General features: G+C 35.7%; 1 protein-coding gene across 2 annotated transcripts in view; it reads right to left on the reverse strand.

Moving 5' to 3' along the window:
- Erk7 (Extracellularly regulated kinase 7) overlaps window positions 1-27,213 on the reverse strand; it is a 92,349-nt gene that overhangs the window by 22,628 nt on the left and 42,508 nt on the right. For both annotated transcript variants that reach the window (XM_081739519.1, XM_081739523.1), the window contains exons 3-7: window positions 14,446-14,576; window positions 13,946-14,115; window positions 8,393-8,532; window positions 6,490-6,682; window positions 3,891-4,297 (exon numbers count right to left, since the gene is read on the reverse strand). In XM_081739519.1, the coding sequence (XP_081595645.1) occupies window positions 3,891-4,297; window positions 6,490-6,682; window positions 8,393-8,532; window positions 13,946-14,115; window positions 14,446-14,576 (1,041 nt within the window). The remainder of the gene's footprint in view (window positions 1-3,890; window positions 4,298-6,489; window positions 6,683-8,392; window positions 8,533-13,945; window positions 14,116-14,445; window positions 14,577-27,213) is intronic.

Here is a 27,213-nt window from a genome sequence, read left to right on the forward strand (position 1 = left end):
ATATCCAAAACGGCTTTTAAAAAAAGCCAACGACAGAAGTTGTTTTGATATTTTCTAGTATTCCTGAACTCTTTCCTATTCTTCGACGACGATCAGTTTGCGGCTTGAAAGCTGATCCCAAACTCCGGTTGATAAAAATGTGTAGTACTATATTATTGTATCACATATTAATATGTATATGCAATATATTTTCCTTTCTATTTCATCATTTCAGATAGATGATATCCTGCAACATTATATAAGAACAGTGGCGTATTTAGGGGGGTGGCTTCCGGGCTTAAGCCCCCCCCCGAAATCTTAGTATAGTAAAGTAAATGAAATATCTTGCAGAATTTTCACATTTCCAGGCAAAGGCCCCCCCCGAAAGTTAGCAAAGCCCCTCCCGAAACAAAATCGTAAATACGCCACTGTATAAGAACAACTATTACAGGTGTATTGACACCTGAATGTTCACATCATGGAAAGATGTATATGTGTGACGAGACTTATAAACAAATAAGCCCTCCCTAAAAGAACAATATTATGATGGAATTACAATTTCTTTATTATGGGATTGATTAAGGACAAACAGGGATAGGACAGCCATCAACACGACGGAAACATTTGAGAAGGTAGCCAAAGATCTGAAATGGGATTTTACGGCAGCTTTTACAGAAATTGACGCAGAAGCTATGTTTCCTTCTCCAAATTATTGCTCTGTAATATTTGGTATTAAATAAAACATTCGTCGAATAAATAACTAGCCAGTATTTAAATTATATTAGTAATTATTTTGAAATAAAATATTGGAACTTTATGAATTATAAAACAAGGATGAAATCAATCAAAACTTTTAACGGGTTTAGTGTTGGTTTTAAATTGCAAACCTGATATGAAAATTTTATCTAGATCAATAGCAGATTACTTTTTTTTAAACTCTGAACAGACTCAATTTTACTTAAGGGGCCGCGGTGGCTCAGTGGTAGAGCGTTCACCTCTGGTGCTTGGGGTCCCGGGTTCGATCCCAGCCCCAGCCAAGTGAACTTTGTGGTGGACAAACACCGTGTGCGTGGGTTTTCTCGGGGTTCTCCCGTTTCCTCCCACTTTCTTCATTCCACCATTTCATTCATTACTCATCATCACCGTCTCCTTTAGCCTAACCGGCATAACCGTGGGACGTAAAACTCAAAGATTTCATTTCATTTTTTTTCAATTTTACTTAAATATTATATTTTATTATATTTTACTTAAACATTATATTATATTTTATTATAATTACATATATAATATAATGGAAACGAAAAGCAGAAAACTAAAAAGAAAAATCCTCAATATTCCAGAATTAAGGTGAGATGTGTTAATCTTTACAAACCACATGAATTTCATATCACGCTTGAAATTTTCCCTTAGAAACTTTTTTCTCCCAATAATTTTTTGGATGAACGGACTGATCTCCACTTCAGTTTACCATTAATTATAAATGCAGAAGTTTGGTCACTTAAAAATACGAGTTTACTCGTAGTCCACTTTGAACCAGTTATCGGTTAGTAAATCCCTTCTCCACCGGATTGTGTTCGATGCGACTGCCACGGACCCTGCAGCGTAGTTACCACTGTAGCAACAGTAGGAGTTTTCATAATGAATTGAACCGAACACTGACCTATAATTTCATTTAATTTCAACGGAAAATAAATTAATAATTTTTAAAAAATGAAGTTTTGATATTTACTTTATGGCTAACTGGTTTATGATGGTATAATTGTGTTGTGGAGAATCAAAGCAAGCTTGTGTTAACATTTTTTTTTTTTTAGCTTGGATATTAGTAATCGTGGAGCGCTGGTTCGTGAGAAACGTATATTTTATGAAGAAAAAATTGTTTGAAATAAAATCTATCGAATAATTGCTGGCATTCAAAAGTTTCGAAACTGATACTCCTCTCATTCTACTCTGTTTAGTACTGAATTATTCACCTGTTACGCATAAAGAATTGTCGTGCTTGCTCAACTTGTGAACGAGATTTACAGCACAAGGAAAGTGAACACTTAAGGTTTATGTAGATTCCGTGATCTTATGTGTAATATTTAAGTATCCTTTTGCTGAACGTTTAAGGTTGCAAATCATAGTAACTCCTACTTGCTGAATGTCGTCATGAATTCTCATCGCTGTCCGCGGATATTGTTTGTTTTTAATATTTCCATAGACACACTATTGTTTTACCCACTTTTTAATTATCTTCCATCTGGGGCAATGTTAAGTCTTTGAACTAGAAGATTATGTTCGAAAATGTCTGCACAAGCTTGTCTTCCCAATATCCACCATTTCCCTGTTATGTAGCGGTGTTAATCTAAAATCAAGAGGAAGCAACTATTCCATTACGTACAACGTGTCCGAAAAAATACTATCATATTTTAAAGTGGTATTACGTTGCTTCAGATAATCGTATTTAAATGAAATTGATCACATTTGAAAGAAAAGCTCAAATATTTTTGTGTGTGTCAACAATCGACAACAATGTCAATAATGAACATTATCAAACACGGAAGAAGTAAATTTACTCATGTACTTTGTGATTAGTCAATGTGGGTTCATTGTTGGATATTTAAGAATCAGTTGCTGTTTCTGCTGGAGGTCACTTGGGAAGCTTTTAGGTTTCTGTTTTGTTATGCTGTAATGTGCTAACGTAAATTTATTTCCTTTCGTTGTGTTGTGTTGTGTTATTATTAAAGAATAACTTTTAAGGAGTTATGGCGACCCTACAAGAACGAAGTTGGTGTGCTTTGGAATATCACAGCACGCAGAGTCTGGTGCAGGTTCAGCGTGCTTTTAGGCGAAGGTTTCAACATCAGGCTCTTACACACGTCAGTTTTGAAGTGGTACCATGATTTTGTTGATCGTGGCTGCATTTGTGATCAAAGTAAAGGCTATTCAGGGAGACCATCTGTCAATACGGAACACAAATTATAATATGTATAAAATCTAATTATGTGTAGAACCATACTTAGAACATACTTCTAGAACCATACCCATAGTTAGATTTTATACATGTTATAAATTGTGTTCCATTCTATTTAACAAATCTTCATTTTGTGCTCAGTTGGCAACACTGAATTACATATGATGTTATTGAGCATATCTGTGTGTACAATAGTTGCTTACTATACTGTTGTGTAAATGTCATTTTGATTACTTTAATGGTTTTGAAGTTCTTTCTGTGTCAGTGTATCTTTTGCATTGCTATCTTCACATGATTCTAGATCCTTCTTTCCTCTGTATCTCCTGTGTTTTTGGGTGTCGGCCCTAAAACTTTGGATTTCTCACTTTTCTTCACTCCTTTATCAATTCCACATTGTTTGATTGGGCAATGCTACTATCAATATAAGATGTTCCCTTGTGAGAATTATATTAAAATGCATTGTTTCCTTACTCATAGGTAATCTGTTTTGCCTCTAACCACCTATAAAAGTGACTTTTTTTTGCGTTAATACATGTTTTTTTTTTTCAGAAATCACATAAAGCTAGGAGTATACATATTGACTTAATCATGTATGATGCCTTGTAACGTCTTGTGGCAAAGATGCCAACGAAAAATATACCCGCTGCTTGCTTTTTTTATATTTTTTTATTTTTTAATATCTTCCGGGTTTCTAGATCGATTTGAATACAGCATTTTGACTTGGAAAGGACAGAATCCTGTGAATGTTACCGAGAATCGAATTTAAACTGAACAACAATATTTAGGAATTCCATCCAGGATTTTAAAAAGGTCGTTTTTACTTATATCACATTGAATGAAAGTGAAGATGCAAATATTAACTTACTAATTTATTACGAAGCTACTGATAACAGAAAATCTACAGGTAGAAAAGTATTCTTATTATTAAATTGCCTATAATAAAAGATGAAATAATTACCATTATACGAACTGTTAGAATATGTATGTCTGCAGTTGATATCGGAGACAGATGTTCTTTCAAGTGGTGGCTGACTGGTATTGCGAGTATAAATCTCTTCCACCGACTGATGCCTGCTCACTTTCTCTCTGTCCAACTTTCCTTGAGAGTCCCTTCTTGTTTTCACCTTCACCGGCACCTCTTCTTTCATTTTCACCTCTTTGGGTTTAATGGTCTTCGTTCTAGTTAGCACACTGATTTGTTTCAGTTCTTCTTTTGGTCGTATGGGGAAGCAATGTTTGTGTCGCTTCAATTTCATATACTCATATAATTTGTTCCTATACTCATCTACCGTTAGCTGTACATCGTCACTAAGGGGAGGGACAACATCGTGGTAAAGGGTAATTTCATTTTCAGGATTATGGAACCTGAAATCAACAGAAAATATATTTAATTAATTGTCGTGAGGGACTTGAAGGCATTTTAATGAACAAATGTAAATCGTATGTATTAATTAATTCAATTAAAATATAAATAATACATTACTGTTGTATAGTCTAAAAAGCATTTCATGCTATTTTCTTGATAACACTCCTTACTTAAATCACACCATTAACAATATAAATGAGTGTAGGTATGAAGAAGGAACAGAAAAAATCGCGCCGGATTTTTTTTTTTCATAATATATTTGAACACTTGTTAAGAAAATGAGAAAAAGGTGATATAGTCACTTTATGATTTGAGTCATGGTCCGATTAAATAAATAAATAAATAAATATAAAGGAAACAAAAGTAGAAAGTATTATACACTTTGAAGCAGAAGGTACACTTTCATGACTAAGATTAAGCAGAGGGTACACGGCGTGTACCACCGTGTATCCCAGGAGCGGATCCAGGGGGGCGATCGGGGCAATCGCCCCCCCAGAAGAGGAAACTTTTTTATTTTATATATAAATAAAGCCCATCCCCGAGTTTGACGCTCTTAAAAGAAGCTCTAAGTACCAGTATTACAAGCCACCGCCCCCCCAGAAGTCCGTCCTGAATCCGCCCCTGGTGTACCCTCGACTACAGCTCTGAGTTTAGATCTAGAAAGCTCTTGATGTTCCTGTTAGGGACAGCGCAACGCAGAGCGCTAACCACGTGCTCGTGTCTCGGCTAGACGTAGTTCAGCCAGTCTCTAGCAGATGGCGTTGGAGCAAGCTTAGGCCCACAAAATGGGTTGTTACGCCAAGTGTCTTTTTATTACAGTTATCTCAAAACTTTTGGGTTGCACCTTGTATAAAATGGCTTGTCCCGACTATGAACATAGGTCTTTTATGATAAAGTTCTTCTCGGGCAATCAGCCAGGTGAAAACTGGTGGATAGGCCAACGTTTCGAGAGCTGTCATCGTTCTCATCAGGACAATTATGTAGAGATCAGCGGATATAAGTAATATATACTCTGGGCTGGAGAAAATGCTGGTTCCTGATTGGCTGAAAATGCTGGTTCCTGATTGGCTGGTTCAATCTGAAAAACTGGAGCTGTGATTGGCTGGCTATGTTCCGTAGTCCGTGCTATCGATTGGCTGAGGGTTATCTGGATGTTTGTGTGTCGTTTTCTTTGCTGTGGTACTGATGACTGTGTACTGTGGTACATAGGTCTTTTATGTTATGAACTAACTAGGTGCAAGCATAAAAAAGCTGAAAAGCATATTAAATGATCAGGTGGCCATCTCCAGCACTAGTTATAGTCAAACTAACCACAGTTAGATTCATAGCATTTGACCAGTGGTGGTATTCAGCCGGTTCGCTAGAACCGATTGTTGAAATATTTCGAATTCACAGAACCGTTTGTTATGCCCGAGACATAACAGTAAATTTACCTAGTTATGCCCAGAAACAGTAAATTTGAGTTTAACTATCTTTGTTTTTAAAAAGTTTTACAGATACAGGGTTAAACATATGATTTCTCAGAACAACGTATAAGAGTTTATTTCTTAATCTCAAATGCTCAGATATCAAGAATGAGAACTGGTATCACATGAATGTAGTTGTGAGAGTTATTTATATTTTAAATATATATACATGCCATTTTCAACAATTGTCGATCTATTGCTGGATTAAGGTCTTTCCAATACTTTTTGATAATTATCTAATCTTGGATAATTCGTATCCAAGATGTTCGAAGTGCTACCTAATTTAGTCACACTACTTTGTATTAGGATGGTATGTAGGTCTCTACTTGTCATTTCTAGTATCCAGTAAAAGATTTGCTTTTCTCTACCTTGTATGGTTTGTTTCCTAGGAGAGTTATATCTATCCATCTACTCTCTCTCTCTCTCTCTCTCTCTCTCTCTCTCTCTCTCTATCTATCTATCTATCTATCTATCCATATATATATCTTTGCATATAGCCGGCCCTTAAACAATTAGAATAACACCACTGATAATAACTACTATATTTTCTTGTTTTCCCTGTATCACAGAGGTTTTCATGTCAGGACCACTTTTATTTGAACCTTCCTATAATTCTCAATTAACTGTGAGAGAAACAAATATGTAAAAGAAAAAAAAAACAGAGGTATAAGCAACCAGTCAATTAGTCACATTATCATGATAGAAATATCTAAAGTATTGCCTACCTTGCAACATAGGGATGCTCCAAAGCTTCTGTAGCAGTGAGTCTCTTATGAGGATTGAAGACAAGAAGTTTCTCAATAAGGTCAACAGCATCAGGAGGAGCGTCTCGGAAGATCTCCTGCAACGACCGTCGAGGACAAGCAGGTGTACGTTCTAATAAAGACGTTGCATAGCCAGCACTAACACTTTCTAAATCTGTTTGAATAGAAAACAGAAATAAATATTTAAAAAAATATATTTAATGCTTAGGCAATCGGTCAACATATTCGTGAATTTTGTCGCTATATTTTAGTCTTCTTCCGAATTCGTATCGTTGATAGCATACCACATAAAATAACCTCTCACTAAGTCGAATCCCAAATTTGATGGCCAATAACTGAGGAACTAAAGGTCTGTACACCAAAATATTTCGTAAGAGCACTAAACTCCTTAAGTTCTATCACCATCGCAATTTTGGTGAAGATTGGAAGATTTCCATCAATCACGTAAGATATATAAGCCTACTGTCCTACAAATATTGATTAAAAAAAAGAACGAAATTATTTGCTTCATTTGTACTATTTTTGAGCATAACATATTGTGTGTAAATAAACTATAAAAATTTTTCATTTAAAGCAATTATATATTTAAAATAAATACATAGCCTTGACTAATATGTCATATTTTGGCAGACAAGAACTGTTACGGAAACATTTTTGTTCTTCATACATAACTTTAGATAAGTTACTTCGAACTCTTGCAACTCTTAGATGAATCTTTGATATATTCTTCTAAAATATATAGCTTTAAAGATTCAATCGATGGTATTTCGTACGTTCTAGTAAACTTCCGCCTGCTTTCAACTTCTAACAACTTACCGCTATCACCTGTATGAATAGTTGCACTTATTACATTAAATAATTAATAACTAAGACTTCATGAGCTCATTTCTAACAAAGCATTTACAATATATATGTGGGAGGCACGTTGGCTCAGTGGTACAAGACCGCTTATCTCTGGTATGTGAGGGGTCCCTGGTTCGATCCCTGGCTAAATAAGTTTGTGGTGGACAACATCGTGCCCGTGGGATTTCTCGGGGGTACTCTCGTTTTTTCCCATTTTCTCATTCTCCCAATTCTTTCATCGTTATTCACTTGCTTTAATTATCGTCTACCTTAGCCTAAAGAAGCATTTCCGTGCGACGATAAACTGAAAAATTCATTTAGTATGTAAAAATTCACTCACAATGTAATTATATTATATTGTCTATAGGGTGTTCTGAAATACCAAAACGCTTGAGGAAGTATATCTTCACACGAAAAAATGCAAAAGAATATATAAACCAACATGGGTGCATAAATGTGTAATTTCGGAGCTATAGCCTAGCGATAATTGACCGAAATGATTACATAAAGGGTCATAGATCAAGGACAAAATGTCGGACAAAGATCAGATAGAAGAACATAGTCTTTATTTTGAAGCTAGAATCTATTAATATAACAATGGACATGGCATAGGAGCGGCGACAAGGGTAACCCGAAGTATAGGAGAACAAACATGACAAACATGGTGCCTTCTACAAACGAAAAATGATAGATCAGAAATTGAAGACTGGCGCATTTACCATGATTTATGGTTCATTAATGAAATCTAGGCACAAAATGGTGCAAGCATCATATTTACTGGTTCATTAATAAAATCTCCGCACAAAATAACTCCTCTCTTCTTTTATCCGACCTTCCTCCGGGATTGTCTTCTCCAGTTAGGACCCTTTTATCTCGTTCTAATCAATTTTTGGCGGGCTATCAATCAGGAATGATCATTGTGCATCCACGTTAGTCTATAATTAATTTAATGTTTTCATGGAACGCTTCATTTCCCAAAGATTTTTCATGCTGTTTCCGAACACCTTGTATATAATGGTACCTTCCGGTGATGGTTTAGGAATAGTTGACATGATCCTTTCGATTTGATTGATTGTGGAAGTTCCTGGGAATAACGGCTTCTCAAGAATCATTTCAGCTAATATGCACCCTAAGCTCCACATATCAATTCCCTTGGTGTACCTGTAGAAATACAAATGTTAAAATGCACTAATAATCACTGTGATATAATACAATACAAAAAATACATTATAAAATTAAACAGTAGAGTTAAGGTGGATCACAAAGTGTTCTCGGTGCTATGCTAAACTCTGCTTGAATAGTGCGGCATTGTCAGATAGTGTCGTACGTTTACTGATGCCAAATAGTAAAGGGAGTTATCATGGAATTCTGCTTAGATACTTACTGGAGAAATTATTTTTCGACTCTTACCGCGATTCCTCTTCTCGAACTGTAACGCTAAAATCCAGGAATTTTCTTATTGTGACTACTGCAGTAAACATACAAATTTGGCAACAACGCATTATGGTGTTCTGTGTAAGTTTCGTCCCAGAATCTGTTTCCTTATGTGTAAATTAATATTTAAATAAAGTATGAAACATAACACGAAAAAGGTGAAACAATATATCTATTTCTTGATAAGATTGTTACTTTAAAATACTTTACGCACACGAATAAACATTTCATGAAACGGAGCACTTCTAGAAAGATCTAAGAGCAAGTGCCATCTTGTGTGCTCATTGTAAAAGGAATCAAATATTTTCTTTTATTTGTTACCTTTTTCAATATCAGAAGACACAACCAAAATAATCAGTGTCTTGTGTTGTAGCTAAAACATAACTTTATCTTATAGTACAATATTTATAATGTAACGTTTGATTGCGCAGTAGTTAATTGAATGAGCTAAAATATGTACTGACTTCCGGGTGGTGATCCATCTTAATATGGCAATAATTGTTATACTATACTAATAACTTCAGTAAATGTAGTATGTTAAATTACTGGAAAGATTTAGGGTTACATCCAAGGAAGGTGGATGGAAACAAAAGAAAAATATATATTGTCCTACTTTGCAATTGAGAGGTGTTTGAAATTGAGAATGATATGCTACTTTAAAAGTGTTACTTTCCTCTTCCGTTTTACGTCCTCAGGGCCATGGCATGGACGTCCACAAGACGGTCCGTGACTGAACAAATTAATGCCTAATTTAAAATTATTTCGATGGTAATTTTTATGAGACTTTAATATGTTTGGCTTGGCACGACTCTAAAAACATTTATAGATAATAATAATGAATTGTTTTCTATTTTTAGGCGCTTTATTATTAATATTATCTGCATTTTAATATTTTTATTATTTTTTACCTTTTTATGCCTTTTTGAAGTAGGTTCATATTTTTTAAAGTTTTTACTTTTTGCTTTTTAATTTTTTTTAAAGTCGCTCGTTTTTCTTTAAAAACTGTTTTCTGCTTTTAACTACGTTTTGGAAGTCAGTTATTTTTCTTCTAAGTTTTTATTTTTTTTTTCATTTTCCCATAACTGAGTAGTTTAGTTAGATACCTAAACTGAAAATAGGACAAACTCCCTATAAGATGGGCATCCCTACGAAACATGTGTGAAGAAATGCATAATAATGAATTATCAAATTATTGAAATATTTTTTTATAACAGGTAATAGCCTTCCTTGAGACTAACTCATTATATAAGTGAAAACCGAAAAAAAATAATCACGCAATCTAAAATGTAGTTAGCCTTTTGTGCAAGAGATGGCATTAGTGTATGAAATCGCAAGGCAAATCGGTCGCAGCATGTCCAACCTAACACCATTAACAGCTGATAGTTGAGGCTAGTAGATATGTAAAATGTTGGAATTCTTATAATATGTAAGTTTCACTAAATTTGAAACTTTTTGTTTTTATTCTTCAAGAAAAAAAATGGTTGTAGGAGTAGCTGAGTGTCTTAAAAGATTGAGTTAATTGTATTATTTAAGCAAACATGGGAACATACACCCTATATCTGGGGCTGAGAAGTAAAGGAGTATAAGTCAGAAAATATTAATTTCACAGAATAAGCAGAAAAGCGTTTTCAAGACAATATTTTGTTGAAATGCGTCGATTGTTTATTGACGGAAAAATTGCCTACTTCCTGCGTTCCAGTTCTCCACATCTCAAAACTTTCCTAATGTCCCTCGTACTAATGTAAGGAAGAAAAATATGACAACTCAATTTCGGCCAATAAGTGGCTTGGCATAGTTTACCTTTCAGCCGCAGATATACTCTTTTGTCAAGGGCTTTAGGACAAGTAGATTGATTTCCACTTTTCTTTGGTGTAGAGAAAGAATATATTTCTCTGAACAGTGCTAAAAACTATATTTCAATTAGACAACTCGTCAGTAAGTTGTTGAAAAAATGAACGTGTAAGGTGCATGTACCCAATTTTTGTTAGTGACTGTAGATGGGTTCATATTTCATAAACTATTAATGAGCTTCCTGATTGAGGAAACAATTCATTCACCGTTGATTTTAGAAATTCTTTATTACAAATACAAACTCAATTTACTTAACAGTTTAATCTCAAATAATGTTTAATACGATTGTTCCATATATTTTCGCCTACTATTTTGAAAATCTAAATAACAATTAATTAATTTTTTTGCTAATTCTTGTTCTAAATAGTGATTAGTGACTTTTTTTGCTAATTCTTGTTTTAAATAGCAATTAGTGAAAATTTTGTTAATTATTGTTCTAAACAGTAATTAGTGAAATTTTTTGTTCATTCTTGTTCTAAATAGTAATTAGTGAAATTTTGCTCCTTAATCGTTGTTCTAAATAGTAATTAGTTGAATTTTTGTTGATTCTTGCTTTAAATTGCAATTAGTGAAAATTTTCTGGTGAATTCTTGATCTAAATAGCAATTAGTGGTTTTCCTAATTCTTATTCTAAATAATAGTCAGTGAAATTTTTTTGCTAATTTTTATTCTAAATAACAATTAGTGATTGTTTTGTAAATTCTTCTTCTAAAAATAGTTATTTTTTGTCAATTTTTGTTCTAAAAAGCAATTAGAATTTTTTTTGCGAATTCTTGGTCTAAATAATAATCGATTATATTAGTGAAAGATAAAGCAAACACAGCTATAGAGGGAAGATGGTAATTCTTTTTATAGAATTCAATATCGAGCTTCAATTTTAACATATCAGTTTGCAATTCCAGTGTAACTAGCTATCTTATCTTTATTTCTTGATTTTCCTTCTACTTTTGTAAAAAAATAAATAAAAAAACTTGTTTCCACCTTTAATGATAAGTAACTTGTTTGTGACAAAGACAAGACTAGTTTTCATATCAAAACTGTGATAAGTAACTAAATGGAGCAGATGTTCGCTACTGTTTGAGAATTGAGCTCTTGTATTTGACAATAATCAAGCAATTCATGCTGGAATTTGTTTGACCATTTGCTTTAACACTGTCCATGCGACCTAAACATGATTTATGAATGTGGTATTCAAATAGAAGGTCACCTTAGTAAATTTAACTACCATCATCATATGGTCTGTTTTCAACATTAAATATTTTTAAACAATATACGAGGCGTGTCCGGAAAGAAGTACCGTTTTGAAAAAAAATACTAAACCAGGTTTGATCAAGCCGAATTTATTTTTATATGAAAGAACACACAAACTATTTTTCGACATAGTTTCTACCAATGTTCAAACACTTGTCATAGTGGGTGAGCAACTTGTCCAAATCTTCCTTAACAAAACATCTGTTCTCAACGAAAGAAACGGATGTTTCTTTGAGAAAAGCTTGGACAAGTCACCCGCTATGACAAATGTTTGAAAATTGGTGGAAACTATGTCGAAAACTAGTTTAAGATGTGTTCTTTCATGTAAAAATAAATTTGGCTCGAACAAACAGTATTTTTTCAAAACGGTACTTACTTTCCGCACATGCCTCATAGGTATGACAGATTTTACCGTTCCGTGCAAATGCACGTGTTGTACGCATGGTAGAGCCGGGCCTGATACTAAGCAAGTGAAGATCCATCCAGTCCCTGATCTTCACAAGTTTGGTGAAGATCAAATGACTTCCGTATAGCTCGTAATTCCCTTCTCTGTGATTAATTTCTGTTTTCCAATGTAAGATGGACGGCGAAATTCTTTTTAACAATACTGTACATGTGACTTACGGAAAAGATTACAAAATATTGATTTATATATTAAACATTGTTAAGTATATGCATATTGATTATATGATAAATTATCGGATATTAGAAAGTACATCATACATGTAATAACAAGAGAAATACAATATACTATATTATGTTAGCCAAGATTTGATTGCACGACGTGTGTTTAAACAGTGCTTTTTCAACTTGTATTTCAAATTAGTACATTAAAAATTCAGTGTTTGCTATTTAGAACAAGAATCAACAAAAATTTATTAATTGCTATTTAGAACAAGAATTAGCAAAATTTTATTATTCGCTATTTAGAAAAAGAATTAGCAAAAACTTCACTGATTGTTATTTAGAACAAAAACAAGCAAAAATTCATTATTTGCTATTTACATCAAGAATTTACCCAAAAATTTTCACTAATTCCTATTTAGAAAAAGAATTGGGAAAAATTTCACTGGCTGTTATTTAGAACAAGAACTGAAAAAAGTTCGATAACTGCTATTTACATCAAGAATTCACTAAAAAAATTCACTAATTCCTATTTAGAACAAAAAATAATTAGCAAAAGTTTTATTAATTGATATTTCGAACAAGAATGAGCAAAATTGTCACTGACAGTTATTTACAACAAGAACTAGCAAAAATTCACTAATTGCTATTTAGATAAAGAATTAAGCAGAAAATTTTCACTAATTGTAATTTTAAACAAGAATCAACAAAAATTCAACTAATTGCTATTTAGAACAACAATTAACGAACAAAATTTTACTAATTGTTATTTAGAACAAGAATCAACAAAAAATCTTATTTTCACAGGTAAATATTTGTGTTGATTAGAATTGGTTGTAAATTGACATCTATTGTATAATATACAGAGTGTTTCGAAACAACACCGACAACATTTGGAAGGCGATCCCTGATATCAAGATGAGACAAAAAGTATGGACCAACCTGGATGCATAAATACTTCCTTTCGGTACTCACGCAACAATTTCTATAGAGGGAGTTTGACTACGGACATTTAGTTTGAAGCACTCACCAATTACGTCCATAAACATTGTTGCGGAAGTACCGCAAGATTCTGAAACGTGGATATTTGGATAGGGCATATACTAGTTCCTAAACAAAGTCTTGACCCGACTACGGTATGTCCAATAGTTTTGAAGCTATGGATTTTTAAAATTCATTTTTTCGTGTTTTTGGCAGCCTATAACTCCGAAAGCAAGTATTTATGCATCCAGGTTGGTCTATACTTTTTGTTTTATCTTGATGTCAGGAATCATCTCCCAAACATTGTCGGTGTTGTTTTGAAACACCCTGTATTTTTGGACGTTTTACTACCAATATAAAGTTTATCAGACGACTTTACAAATACCTTTATATACTATTACATTTATTATTATTATTTTTGTTCAATACTCACCTTTTGGAAGCGACTAAAATCTCCGGTGCCCGATACCACCTAGTAGCTACGTAATCTGTTAAAGAAGGGTCTCCCTGTAGTTCTGGACTATCGTATTGCGTGACAGATCTAGCTAAGCCAAAATCCGCAATCTTACACGTGCACTCTCCGTTTAGAAGGATATTAGAAGGCTAAAAACAGATCAAATCATGTTACTCAACCAGAGTAAGTTCTTACACAAATTCAATATATTGACAAGTACAAATTGAACACAGAAATTATCAACATAAGAGTTCCACAAGGATAAATAATCTTATTTCCAAAAGGGAATTTTTTAAAATCAAAATTTACGTTTATTGATTTCTGAATCTTTAAAATGAACTCTTTCGGATTATATAAGAAGGTTTATACATAACACCTATATAAAAGACACAATCATAAAAAAAATCCACTTTCAGAAAAGTAAAACATGTTTTGAGGATTCTATCTTAGTTCTTTGTTTTAACAAATCTTTTACTTACCTTTTGATCTCTATGTATAACATTCCCTGAGTGAATATACTTAGTCGCTTTGAAAAGTTGATACATTATATAACGCTTATGGATGTCCTTCAAAATATTCCCTTTCTTTATAACATTATGTAGATCAGTTTCTGAAAAGCAAAATAAAGGAAAGAGTAAATCAGATGGAAATAATTATGACAAATTTCAGGATCAATTAAATGTGCAAATTAAGAAATTATTTAATCTTATGCGGCAACTGAGGAGCTACATCACTTAAGAGGTAGCAAACTTTTATTTAAAGTGTGACCCACGTCTGAAAGTATTGGGAATTGGTGATTGAACGATAGACTCGGACCTGTACTATCGATTACAAGCGCAAGTGCACCTAGAAATCCAAAACAATCGACCAGAGATGGCCAATAGAAAGGCTGTCGTATACCACGTTGAAAATACTATACCTCATACATCTTTAACCCTTTCAGGATTTATGATATATTCTTTTAAAACGCTCATTTACCATTTATTATTGGTAGATTCTTTATTGTTCAGTCGTAAATGCATTGCGAAACAGGTCATATGTGTTTTGAGAAGGAGCTAGTCAAGCTGGTGTGGGGTCATGACGTCATCTGTTTGACCTTCAAGAGTATAACGCAAAATGTTTATTTTGTTTTCTCGGAAATGCTATCTAAAAGGTTTTATGGGATCCAAGAACATATATATGTCGTCGACATGACCATCAGACAGAATACACATGTTATTATGGCTTCTTTCCTCCTTCTCTCTCCTCCCCCTCTACAATTTCCTTATCATTGTTTACTTTCAAAATGAAATGAAATCTTGTTTTACGTCCCACGATTATGCCGGCTAGGCTAAAGAAGACGGTGGTTATGAGAAATGAATTAAGAAATGGTGGAATGAAGAAAGTGAGAGGAAACGGGAAAACTCCGAAAAAACCCACGCACATGGTGTTTGTCCACCACAAAGTTCACTTGGCGGGAGCTGGGATCGAATCCGGGACCCCATGCACTAGAGGTGAACGCTCTACCACTTTTTAAAAGTTAACTGACTCACCGAACATGTCTCAGTAACTTACTTGAACTACTTATTACTTAATTTTACTTGCTTTACTCGTTTACTTGACTTTTTTTTCCAATCACCTAGGACGACAGGGACACGAACACAGAAACATTGAGGACAGTTAAAATCACAAAGGCTCTCCCACCGGGAATCGAACCCGGGACCCCGTACGCCAGAGGCACACGTGCTAGCCACTAAACGAGCGGGAAGCGCACCACTGAGCCACCGTGGCCTTATTGTTTACTTTGAATTAAAAGGCCCGGGCTGTAGGGAGGTCGATGATGCCCAAGAGAAACTTCTTCAACGGTGTGGCGCTCCTCGTCGGTGACGTTTCTCTACCAGCCGCAAACTCTGGACATAATTCCGCAACATGCTGACGAAACATTTCAGTCTCTCCGTAAATCTCTAAAAGCTGCCGGTGAATTTCAGCCGCAGTTACATGTTTCACCCACAGAAACTGAATAACTGAGCGGACTACTCCGCGAGACCGGTTTTCCAAACGAGGCATCATTTGTATTTACCTACAACTAGTGCCGTAGGAAGCGGGTGGCTGAAACTCTGCAACTGCCAACTTCATGTATTAAAATTACCGCACATTCTTCATTACTCTATAACAGACGAAACTCCATGACTTGTATTCTTAGTTTCTGATCCTTCTTCGTATATTTACCTGTTTATGATAGGCTTTTTCAGTATATTTGATCTAAGATGTTTTCCAAATAAACATTCCTGCAACAATAATGCATTACTGTTTACATTTGCTGAAGATCTATCAACTTTCATGCCCTTGTTAATGTCTTCATATAGTTGTCTAAAGTTGGCCCTTGCAAAATCATATACTTCACCTTGAGTTTGTGCGATATCTACATTAAATACATATGAGAAAAAAAATTATCAGCTTGCCACTCAAAAACAAAAGGTGGACCTGTCAACTTTAACTAACGGACTGACATTAGATCATACTGAACAATTTGTAATGTTAGTTAAAACAAGATTCAAGACGATAATAATAATAATAATAATAATAATAATAATAATAATAATAATAATAATAATAATAATAATAATAACAATAATAATAATAATAATAATAATAATAATAATAATAATAATAATAATAATAATATAGCTTTTAGTTTAACGTCAAACAATTTAAAAGGATAAGTCAAAATTATCCCTAATTTTGACATAACTCGTTTTATATTGTTCATACTGACGTCTGTCTCCGTTTATTTTATTGTTATGCAGTTGTGGTCTTGTTTTGAAAGTTTGATCCTAATTTCTCCATTTGTCTCTCTTTTGTTGTAGATAGATCATGGCCGCTCATTAGAAGATTGCACCAAAGAGTAACAATGAGCAGTGATCGGGTTTTTGTGGTCGGAAGGTGTATCAGGGTCCGCAATCATCAAAGACTTTCGGTACAATACAAGAACAGTGCCTGGTCGCAACGGAGGGTCTACGAATGGATTGAAAAAATCAAGAAGGGTCACACAATTGTTACACAGGAGGAAGGAGCTGCACAACCATCTACGACCACAAATGATGACAAACAACATTTAGCGTGTACGTGACATGGTTGTGTTCAAGGATGCTTGAAATAGAGGATCTGCCCATACAACAAAATCGTGAAGACATACGTCACAGCTTCACCACACGACCCGCTCGGGAGAGTAATACTCCCGGAAGTACTTTTTTTTCGCGCACTACTCTAGCCAGCTGTTTTACGCGCTATCCTAGTCAGTTGTTTTAAGTTGGTCACAAAATCTATATCATTTAGTATAAGGGGAACAAAACGAGCCTTATATCATGGAGTACAAGGGCAACAAAGTATTATAAAAATGTAAAAAAAAATGTTAAAAAAACTTTCCTCGGGCCGGGTTTGAACTGACGCCAAAAGAGATTTTCGTAACTAGCATATAGCGCTAGCCCACTCGGACACGAGGACCGACAACACTAATCGTCTGAATTCTGCTATTTGAATGCAACGTTGCAAGACATAGATAACGCCAACCAATCAGAAGTGTGTTTTCCGTTCCTACTTCCGGGAGCATTACTCTCCTGAGCTAGTCCTTTCGCCACACCTACTCTGCTCGCTCCGCGCCACTAAGATCGCAATGTTTCGACTCAACAATCAGGGCGGAAACGAGAGTAGCCAATCAGACTCAGACGATGCTCGGTTGTTTTTTGGCTTCACTGAGTTCATATGATGAAGATAGGTATGGGCAGATCCTCTATTTTATAACTTCCTTGGTTCTGTTGGACAGACGAGTAGCTATTGATTAAGTGACACATCGTCTGGAAATTAGTCATGGTTGCTGATACACCTTTCGACTACAAAAACCGGATCACTGCTCGTTCTTTCTCTTTGGTGCAAACTTCTAATAGAGCGGCCATGATCTATCTGCAACAAAAGGAAGACAAATAGAGGAATTACTATCAAACTTTTATAGTATGACCACAACAGCATAACAATAAAATAAACGAGGACAGAAGACAGTATGAACAATGCGGATAATTTTTGACTTACCCTCGTATAAGTGTAGTTTAGATAAGACGACCGATTAAGGAAAACAAAAGAAGATAAAAAGAATTGGTGAAATGAAGATTGCGTGTGAATATCTTAGCAATCCCACGAATTCAATGTTCCCTACTATAAACTGTCATGAGCTGGGACTCGTTGCACCAAGCACGAAAGATAAACGTTCTATCAAGTGATCGTTTCTCTCGAAGTGCCTTCGTAATAACTAACATTCTTTACATTTCGTAAAATTAAAAATATCAAGCAATCGTTGCAAGTGACGTAGGCAAAGCTTTTAAGAAAGGCTTTTAACACAAGTAGATATTTAAAAAAAATGGCAGTAAAATGGAAAAAAGAAATCACAGAATGAAGGGTTTATTTTGTTTCAATCTTAAAAGTAACCATTAAGAGTCTCACATTATTATTATTATTATTATTATTATTATTATTATTATTATTATTATTATTATTATTATTATTATTATTATTATTATTATTATTATTAAGAACCTCAATAACATTATTATTTAATTTTAATAACTGTATGTTAAAACTTTTGTTTATTAGAAACTAAATACAACTACTATTTAAAAAGTAACTCACAGGATACCAAGACAACATGATACGTAATCAAATGCAGTTGGGTTCGTTCCTTTAGTCGCCGCCTTAACTTTTTTAACTTTGTGGTGGACAAACACCGTGTGCGTGTGTTTCCTCCGGGTTTTTCCGTTTCCTCCCACTTGCTTCATTCCACCATTTTATTCATTTCTCATCATAACCGTCTTCTTTATCCTAGCCGGCATTAACTGTGGGACGTAACACTTAAAGATTTAATTTCATTTAGATTTTTGGGGAAATGTTAGTCTGGCAACACTGTAATTTCTATGGATGGCAACATTGAAATTTCTTCAGGTTCATATTTTCTGTTATAAAATAGCATTATCTATGATTGTGGTAAGTTGCATTTCATTATCTTCTTTCACTTATGAAAAACAAGCAAAAGAAAAATTAAAAAATGTATTTTTTTTAGTATGTCAGGCTCTTAATCTATTGTTCGAGTAAATACAAAATTGATTTACGAATTAAATTTTTTGAACTGATAATCGTGATAGAAATTCGTACAGTAACTTTTTAACTTTAAGTTCGATAGGAGATGAAATTTATTTTAAAATTATTCGATAAAAATAGGCGGATCCAAAGGTGAGGCGAGAGGGGGCGCGATGGCTCAGTGGTAGGGCGTTCACCTCCGGTGCTTGGGGTCTCTGGTTCGATCCCAGCTCGCGCCATGTGGACTTTGTGGTGGACAAACACCGTGCTCGTTGGTTTTCTCGGGGTTCTCCCGTTTCCTCTCACTTTCTTCATTCCACGATTTCATTCATTTCTCATAATCACCGTCTCCTTTAGCCTAGCCGGCATAAATGTGGGACGTAAAACTCAAAAATTTCATTTCATTTTCCAAAGATGAGGCAAAGGACCGTTTGCTCCCCTTCCAGCAGCATAGGCACCAGTTCTGCAAAACCCCGATGAGAGTGAGAAGAAAACTCAGAATCTTTCGCTGAACCCCTCTTTCATAGACACCTTCAGGAGTCAGTAATGGATCCGCCACTTTCGATATTAACAACATAATTAATATCCTAACTAAATATAAAACTACATCAAATGACTGACAGAAAATAAAGTGGTACTTCCAGTTGACGTGGAAAGTTGAAATTTGGCATGATTATAGCTTTTCGGTACTAACGCACAGGAAAATTGCTAAAAGTGAATACTTTTAATTTTTTAGGAGGTCTAAAGCGGTATGAAGAAATTCCCCATGTTACTTAAACGGGCATTTTTGGATCTATAATCTCATGTTTTATGTACTTGGAATTGGAATAAAAACTTAAAATTCGGTATGCTTGTATGTTATAGGATTATTTAATAACATTACTAAAAAGAAATCCAACTTTAGAATGGTTTTATGGGTAACTAAAAAATTTTCCCCATGTTATTTATATGGGACACCTTTTACACCCCAAAATTAGTTGGCACTTCCTGTAGGGCTACAATTATTAAATTTGACATTATTGTAGCTTTCATGGTCTAACCGACAGAAAAATTGCCGAAAGTGAATATTTTTAATTTTTAAATGGTATAAAGGGGAATGAAGAAATTCTTTGTTATTTCTTCTTTTTTGGGAGGGGGATATTTTAGGTACTTGGAATTGGATAAAAACTTGAAATTTGGTATGCTTGTACGTTTTCGTTAGCCTTACCTAAGTAAATCACCAAAAATAGAAATTTCGAACTTTAGAGTGGTTTTATAGGGAACTGAAAAATCTTCCCCATGTTATTAATATGAGACATCCCACACCCTAAAATGTTTAGGCACTTCCAGCAGCATTAGAATGATGAAATTTGACATGATTGTTCCCTTCCGGTACTGACCCACAGAAAAATTGCCAAAAGTGAATATTTTTGGTTTTTAAGGGGTCTAAAGGGGGACTGAAGAAATTCCCATGTTATTTAAATGGGCGTTTTCCTGGGATACAAAATCTTACCCTTTTGATAGTTGAAATACGAAAAGAAACCTGAAATTCGATAGAACTGTGGGTTTAAAAAGTGCGAAGCCGTAGGGCGAGGAAACGCGGGGGTTTGGAAAGAAAGCCCCCAGCTGGCCAAATTTAGAAAATAATTTATTAAGAGCAAATGCACGAAATTCACTCTTGATACAAAGGCTGATACATATGAGATGCGAGGTCGTAGGGCGGCCAAATGCGGGGGCCCGGGGGCGAGGTCCTCAGCTGATCAATCCTTCCCCAGCTGAAAGGCTAGTTCTGTATATAAAACCTAAAAGGTGATTCTCACGTATAAAATCACATCTAATCTAAGTCTCTCAAACGTTACTTCCAAAGCTGGAACCTGTAGCGTATTTCTGTAATCTAACGAGGGAACATATCCAAGTGTATAGGGATGCGCTCGAGTCGAGACACACTTTGTAAAATTCGAGACGAGTCGAGACAAATGCATTTCTCGACTCGAATTTTCGAGTCGAGACTCGAGTCGAGTCGAGACAGCTGGTAAAAATCTCGACTCGACTCGAATGTCTCGAAAATTTTTCTATAATTTTTAATATTATTTTGAAGAAAGTACTGGATCAGAAACACTCGGCACGAGAATTTCGGAAACTGCAGGACTTGTCAGGTGTTCGAGGAGTGCTATGGTGATTGTCTTCAGCAAGTGGCGAAACCAAGGGGAAAAGACGTCCAAATGTCGAGGGGTTGTGTGCCCCACCTCATTACAGATGTCGAACGTCGTAGGCTGGGCAGACTGGTAAAACAGAACAGGCGGCGAACTGCGTCGGAACTAAGATCAGAGTTTAATGCTAGGCAAAGTACAAGTGTGTCTGAACTAGTGTTGTCAAATTTCCGGAAATTTTGAACCTGTTTTTTAAAAGTTTTTTTCGATTTTCCGGAAAAATTGAAAAAATAAATATGTTTGTATTAGGTTAATTTTGCTAGTAATGATATCTCTTTTTTTTTTCAAACACGCGAAAAATTTAAGTTCAAAAATTTCAATATTGCGAATATTAAAAAATAGCACTCGAAAATAAAACTATTCCAATTATTATCTATATATTAAAATACTAGATTTACGCGTATATGTTTCTCCTCACAGAAAAGTTTATATGTTTGTCTCCAATCCTTTCAACAATGAGATCTCGAACCCACAAGTGCTAGAAACGTGCCGTTTTCATTTGTCGATTCCAAATTTTATGTAAATTGTCCAGTTCTAATTGAATATTTTTATATTAAAAAAACATGGCCATTAGTTCTTTATTACATTTATAGGGGTACACAAGAAGTACTGTGGGGGCGCGGTGATTCAGTGGTAGTGCGTTCACTTCCGGTGCATGGGGTCCCTGGTTCGATCCCAGATCGCGCCGTGTGGACTTTGTGGTGGACAAACACCATGCTCGTGGGTTTTCTCTGGGTTCTCCCGTTTCCTTCCACTTTCTTCATTCCACCATTTCATTCATTTCTCATCATCACCGTCTCCTTTAGCCTAACCGCCATAACCGTGGGACGTAAAACTAAAGATTTCATTTCACTAGAAGTACTGAAATTTCTGAAAAAGTAAAGCATCATACCCTACGAGTTATATATTCCAACATCACATAGTTGTATATAGGGGTTGTATATCTGTCAGACGTTTGTTTCATGGCCAAATGATAATGAAAACGAAGGATAACCATTTCTCCAGTCTAAGATTAATCTTCATTGTTTGGAGAGGGTTTTTTTCAATAAACACCGTTTATCACTGACATAATTAATTGTGTGTACTTTATTTACTTATTAAATAATACATGCAAATGCATGCATACACGATATGGGCATTCAGTAAATGGCTACTTGAATATTTGAATTCAATTATCTATACAAGCCGGCTACGAGTCTTTTGTCCAAACTACTCTTTGGGATGAGCTTCTTACCAGATGTGTAGCCTACCGAAGGACCACACATATGTTATGGAAACTATTGTGCTATTGTTTTTTTTTTTTTTTTAATGCTTTGGCAGAAAGTTCTGTAGATATCGAAGCCCGCCAGTGAAGCCATATCTAGCATCTTGGTGCTAGATCTAGCATAATTCACTCCCATTTAGCATATAACATCTTGACTTTAGCATCTTGGCAAAATCTCATTCTTTCTTCTGGAGAACAGGAAAAGAACGAAAATTTAGATGGCTCACTGACCGTTGGGAATTATCCCTTAGTTAAAGCGATGGTTGGAGTAATAAAACCAGTTAGTATTTCCGCTGTTGTATTGTTGAATTCACAGAAATGTTCAAAAATAAGCAAAACGTGGGAATTATCCCTTAGTTAAAGCGATGGTTGGAGTAATAAAACCAGTTAGTATTTCCGCTGTTGTATTGTTGAATTCACAGAAATGTTCAAAAATAAGCAAAACTCTGTACAAGATGTTTACTTACCTATAGTTTTATTATTGTCAACTGAACCCTGAGTGTCTGGGATGTTTCAGTCCCTTCTCACTTTACAACTTGAGAGGGGAGGGGGGTATGACCGCTAAAAGAAATACTTCAGTGCTGCGTCGGAAGCGGCATGTTTTGTATATATTTCTTAAAATGTTATCCATTCTTAAAGTATAAATTCCCCCTTCCTCCTCTGATTCTCTTTCCAATACAGAAATGGAGAAAGAACCCTGAACCCTCCCGAAAATGCAAAAATGAATGATGCGTACAAATAACAAATCTGTGGATGAATCAAATAATGCAGATACATGAGAAGATGATGAAGATAACAGTGCTTGATGCAGCGCACTCCACCACATGTAAATAGATTTGAAGGGTTCATATTTGTGTATGTGTACGTGTGTATGTACTTGTTTCTGAGTATTTATATGCGCGTGTGTCTTGGAATTGTTATAGTAGTATCCACTGGATTAAGTGAAAGTATAAAATGGATTTGATGACTGCCAAATTGACGTCACCTTGGTAAGTCATTATTTTTTAATATTTAGTAATATTAAATTAGATTATAGTTTAGCGTCGTTTTCAGGAGCAAAGCTCTACAAGACGTGAACGTACAGTTTAACGTCGGATTTGAAACACATGAGCTCCTACCATGAATCAAACCTCGTTCGAGAAAGGCGCATATGCTAACCATATAGCAACGGGGTGCTCAACATTTAGTGATATGTATATTAAGTTGTAAAATTATATTCGTTTAATTTTCACTAATATAATCTTCACAATGTAAAGCATTCGCTAGGCACGTTATCTTGTTTAAAAACAAAAAGCCTATCTCTTATGTTTCCGTCTCGAGGTTGGACTGCGGGATGATAGAAATCCGAAAGAGATGTTTTTATTATATTTTGTACAGTAGATCTGCTCCTTCATAATCTCCGTGTTTGATAAGAATGAACCTCCCTGACTCACCTATACGTAATATAACAAACCATGCACATTAAATGCAAGACTAATATAGCAAACATTGAAGATGCCCCCTAGGAAATTTTCTTCGACCGCCCACATCTGGAGGTACACAATTTCGCAACTCAGTGGATACGATGTGGATGTATTCAAAGTCTACTGATTTACCCATAAAATTTAAATTTTATAACAATATTCTCAGTGAATACTAACCTGAGGAGAACTATTTTTTAAATTCGATCGCTAAATGAGTTTTTTTTTTTTTTCACCAGGTCTCGGTAATCGTCTGGCACGAAAACTGAAGTTTCTAAAAGTGTTTCCCCAGCAATTTTTTTGAGAAAGGGGTCCTCCAGGAGCGTTATTTAGGGTGTAATTCCTGCGTTTGTTATATACATATATAGATATAGATAGATATAAATATAGATATACTGTGTATATGTATAAAGATAAGTAGGAGCGGGTCTTTAAAATTAGTTCGGAAAGATAATATGAAAATCTGGCATAATTTGCAAGAATCTATCTAGTCTAATATAAATAAAATAAATAGTTTGTTTGTGTTTGTCTGTCTGTATGCAGCCTGGGGACCAGACGAGTGGACCGAGAGTTACCAAATTTTAGTCAGGAGTACCCTGGTCGCGGTCGCTGAAATCAATGGTGAAACTCTGATCACATTAACTTACAAATTCACCCTATTCGGACCGGTGGTCACCGGAGGGGGGGTCGGATACCGAGACATGTAAAAGTAATCCAAAATGACCGATATTAGTGTCAAATCCATAGTTTTCGCGGTCACTAATATCGATGGTGACACTTCCATTTGCGATGATTTGCAAATTAAGCTATAATTGTATGCGGGCCGGGATAAAGAAAAAGTTTTGCGTCCCACGGTTATGCCGGTTAGGCTAAAGGAGACGGTGATGATGATAGATGAGTGAAAGGGTGGAATGAAGAAAGTGGGAGGAAACGGGAGAACCCCGAGAAAACCCACGCACACGGTGTTTGTACACCACAAAGTTCACTTGGCAGGGGCTGGGATCGAACCCGGGACCCCAAGCACCAGAGGTGAACGCTCTACCACTGAGCCACCGCGGCCCTCAATAAGGTTGGAAGCTGGTCAGTCATGGCGGGAAGTGGCACATGTCATAGGAGTGGCACAGAGTGTGATTTCCCGATTGTGGAATCGATTTCAAACAACTGGAAGTGTTCGAAGAAGACATGGACAGGGCCGTCCACTAGCAACCAAATCCAGAGACGATCGTAATCTCTTGTTAACAGCCCGTCGAAATCGGCGTCATAATACAACTCTGCTGCCGCGAGCCTTCCGAACAACAACAGGACGCACAGTATCTACTCAAACGGTCCGCAATCGCCTTCGAGAAGATGGTCTCTACGCACGTAGGCCTATGGTGTGTGTCCCATTAACTGCATGACACCGTGTTGATCGAAGAGCGTAGACGGAGGAACATCGTGGGTGGGGACGCAATGAATGGGGCAATGTTTTGTTCTCTGACGAGTTTCGATTCAGTGTAGAGCCTGATAATCGACGTGTTCTCATCTGGAGAGAGTGTAGAACACGACACAATCCCATGTTTGTGCGAGAAACATCCCAGTATCATGGTGGTGTACTGATGGTGTAGGCAGGAATCAGCATTGGTGGGCGTACTGAGCTCCACATCATCCGAAATGGCTCTTTGACGGCTCTCAGATATAGGGATGAGATCACTAAAACTCTTGTTCTTCCTTATACTGGTGCCATTGGTGATTCGTTCCTTTTTATGGATGACAATACTCGTCCTCACATAGCTCGGTTAGTGGATGAGATGCTGGATGCTGAGGGTATCGCTCGGATGAAGTGGCCAGCATGCTCTCCGGATCTCGTTCCAATTGAGCATGTCTGGATAATGCTTGGCAGACGAATTGCTGCTAGGCCAGTAAATCCAACAACCATTCCAGAGCTGGAAGTCGCTCTTCTTGATGAGTGGCACAACATCCCCCAAGAACTCATCGATAATCTGATTGAATCCATGCCCCGCAGGTGCGAGGCCCTGTTGGCTATTCGAAGTGATCATATGACATATTAAGGAACAATCAGTGTTGTTGACTTGCCTATTTGTGAGCAGTTCGAGAGGTGCACACATAACCCTCTTGTGGCATGAGCCATGTGAACAAGGTTTTCCGTGCCCCAACACCAGTATGTGCCCCATTTTTCTAGTGTATCTTAAAGCATTCCATCTTGTATGATAATATGAGTCAAACACAAGCTTATTCATACACTATCTTAAGGTCTTGTGTGATATTTCAGCTGAACCCCTAATTTTTTGAGCATTATATACAGTATATATATATATATATACATGATCGAAAATGGCCTCGAATCCATACTCGCTGAAACGAACAGAAGATGCCGTTTAAATCCACAAATTCAGCCCCATTAATACTCTAAGGAGGATGGTGACATGTAAAGATAATTGAAAATTATCGATATGAATGTCAAATTCATAGTTTTGGGGCTCCACAAGTTCATTGGTGACAGTTTTGGTGCCCTTTGTGTCCAAAAATGAAACGTATTCTCCCCGTGCGAAGAACGGATATTCTGCTCGTCTGTAATAACTAACGGAAGTTTCATTTAATATATTTCTCGCTGCTCAAATTTACTCACTTGTGCGGTATATGTGTGTAAAGTAGAATTAAAACCTGTTGCTCTAAGTATTTTTCCGTTAGCGAAATACATTGTATATACACTAGGACGTCGATAATCCTAACGTCAAAAATCCGAACGCGGTCCCTAGAAGGTTTTTACATTTTGTCTTAACGCTAGCGAGAATCAAACAATAGCGTGTCCATCGACGTTATGTGAAGTCAGTGTTTTTACAAAAGTTCATTTATATGTAATTGTTTGTCATGTATTTTTATTTTTATTTTTTCTTAGGCCTATAAGTTTTAAGTGTGACTTAGAGTACAAGGAAGTTCTTCAGAAACATTAAATGTAAGCAGCCTTACGTACGGTATTGTAATTACTGTATGTACTGAATAACCACTGTATCGATAGAAGAACATACCGTACAGTATATGTAAGCCTAAAAGACATTTTCTTGGTCATTTTCGAAAATCCGAATACCTGTGGTCCCAATTAGTTCGAATTTTCCACTTCCCACTGTATATGTTGCAGACATGTTACAGCAAGTAAGATCACTAGCATCAGGCCAACAAATAGTTTTTAAACTACATTTTCCTGTTTTTGCCAATATTTCCGAACAAATGATT

Source organism: Thermobia domestica, chromosome 2 (assembly GCF_964235325.1).
Source record: "Thermobia domestica chromosome 2, izTheDome1.hap1.1, whole genome shotgun sequence".
NCBI lineage: Eukaryota > Metazoa > Arthropoda > Insecta > Zygentoma > Lepismatidae > Thermobia > Thermobia domestica.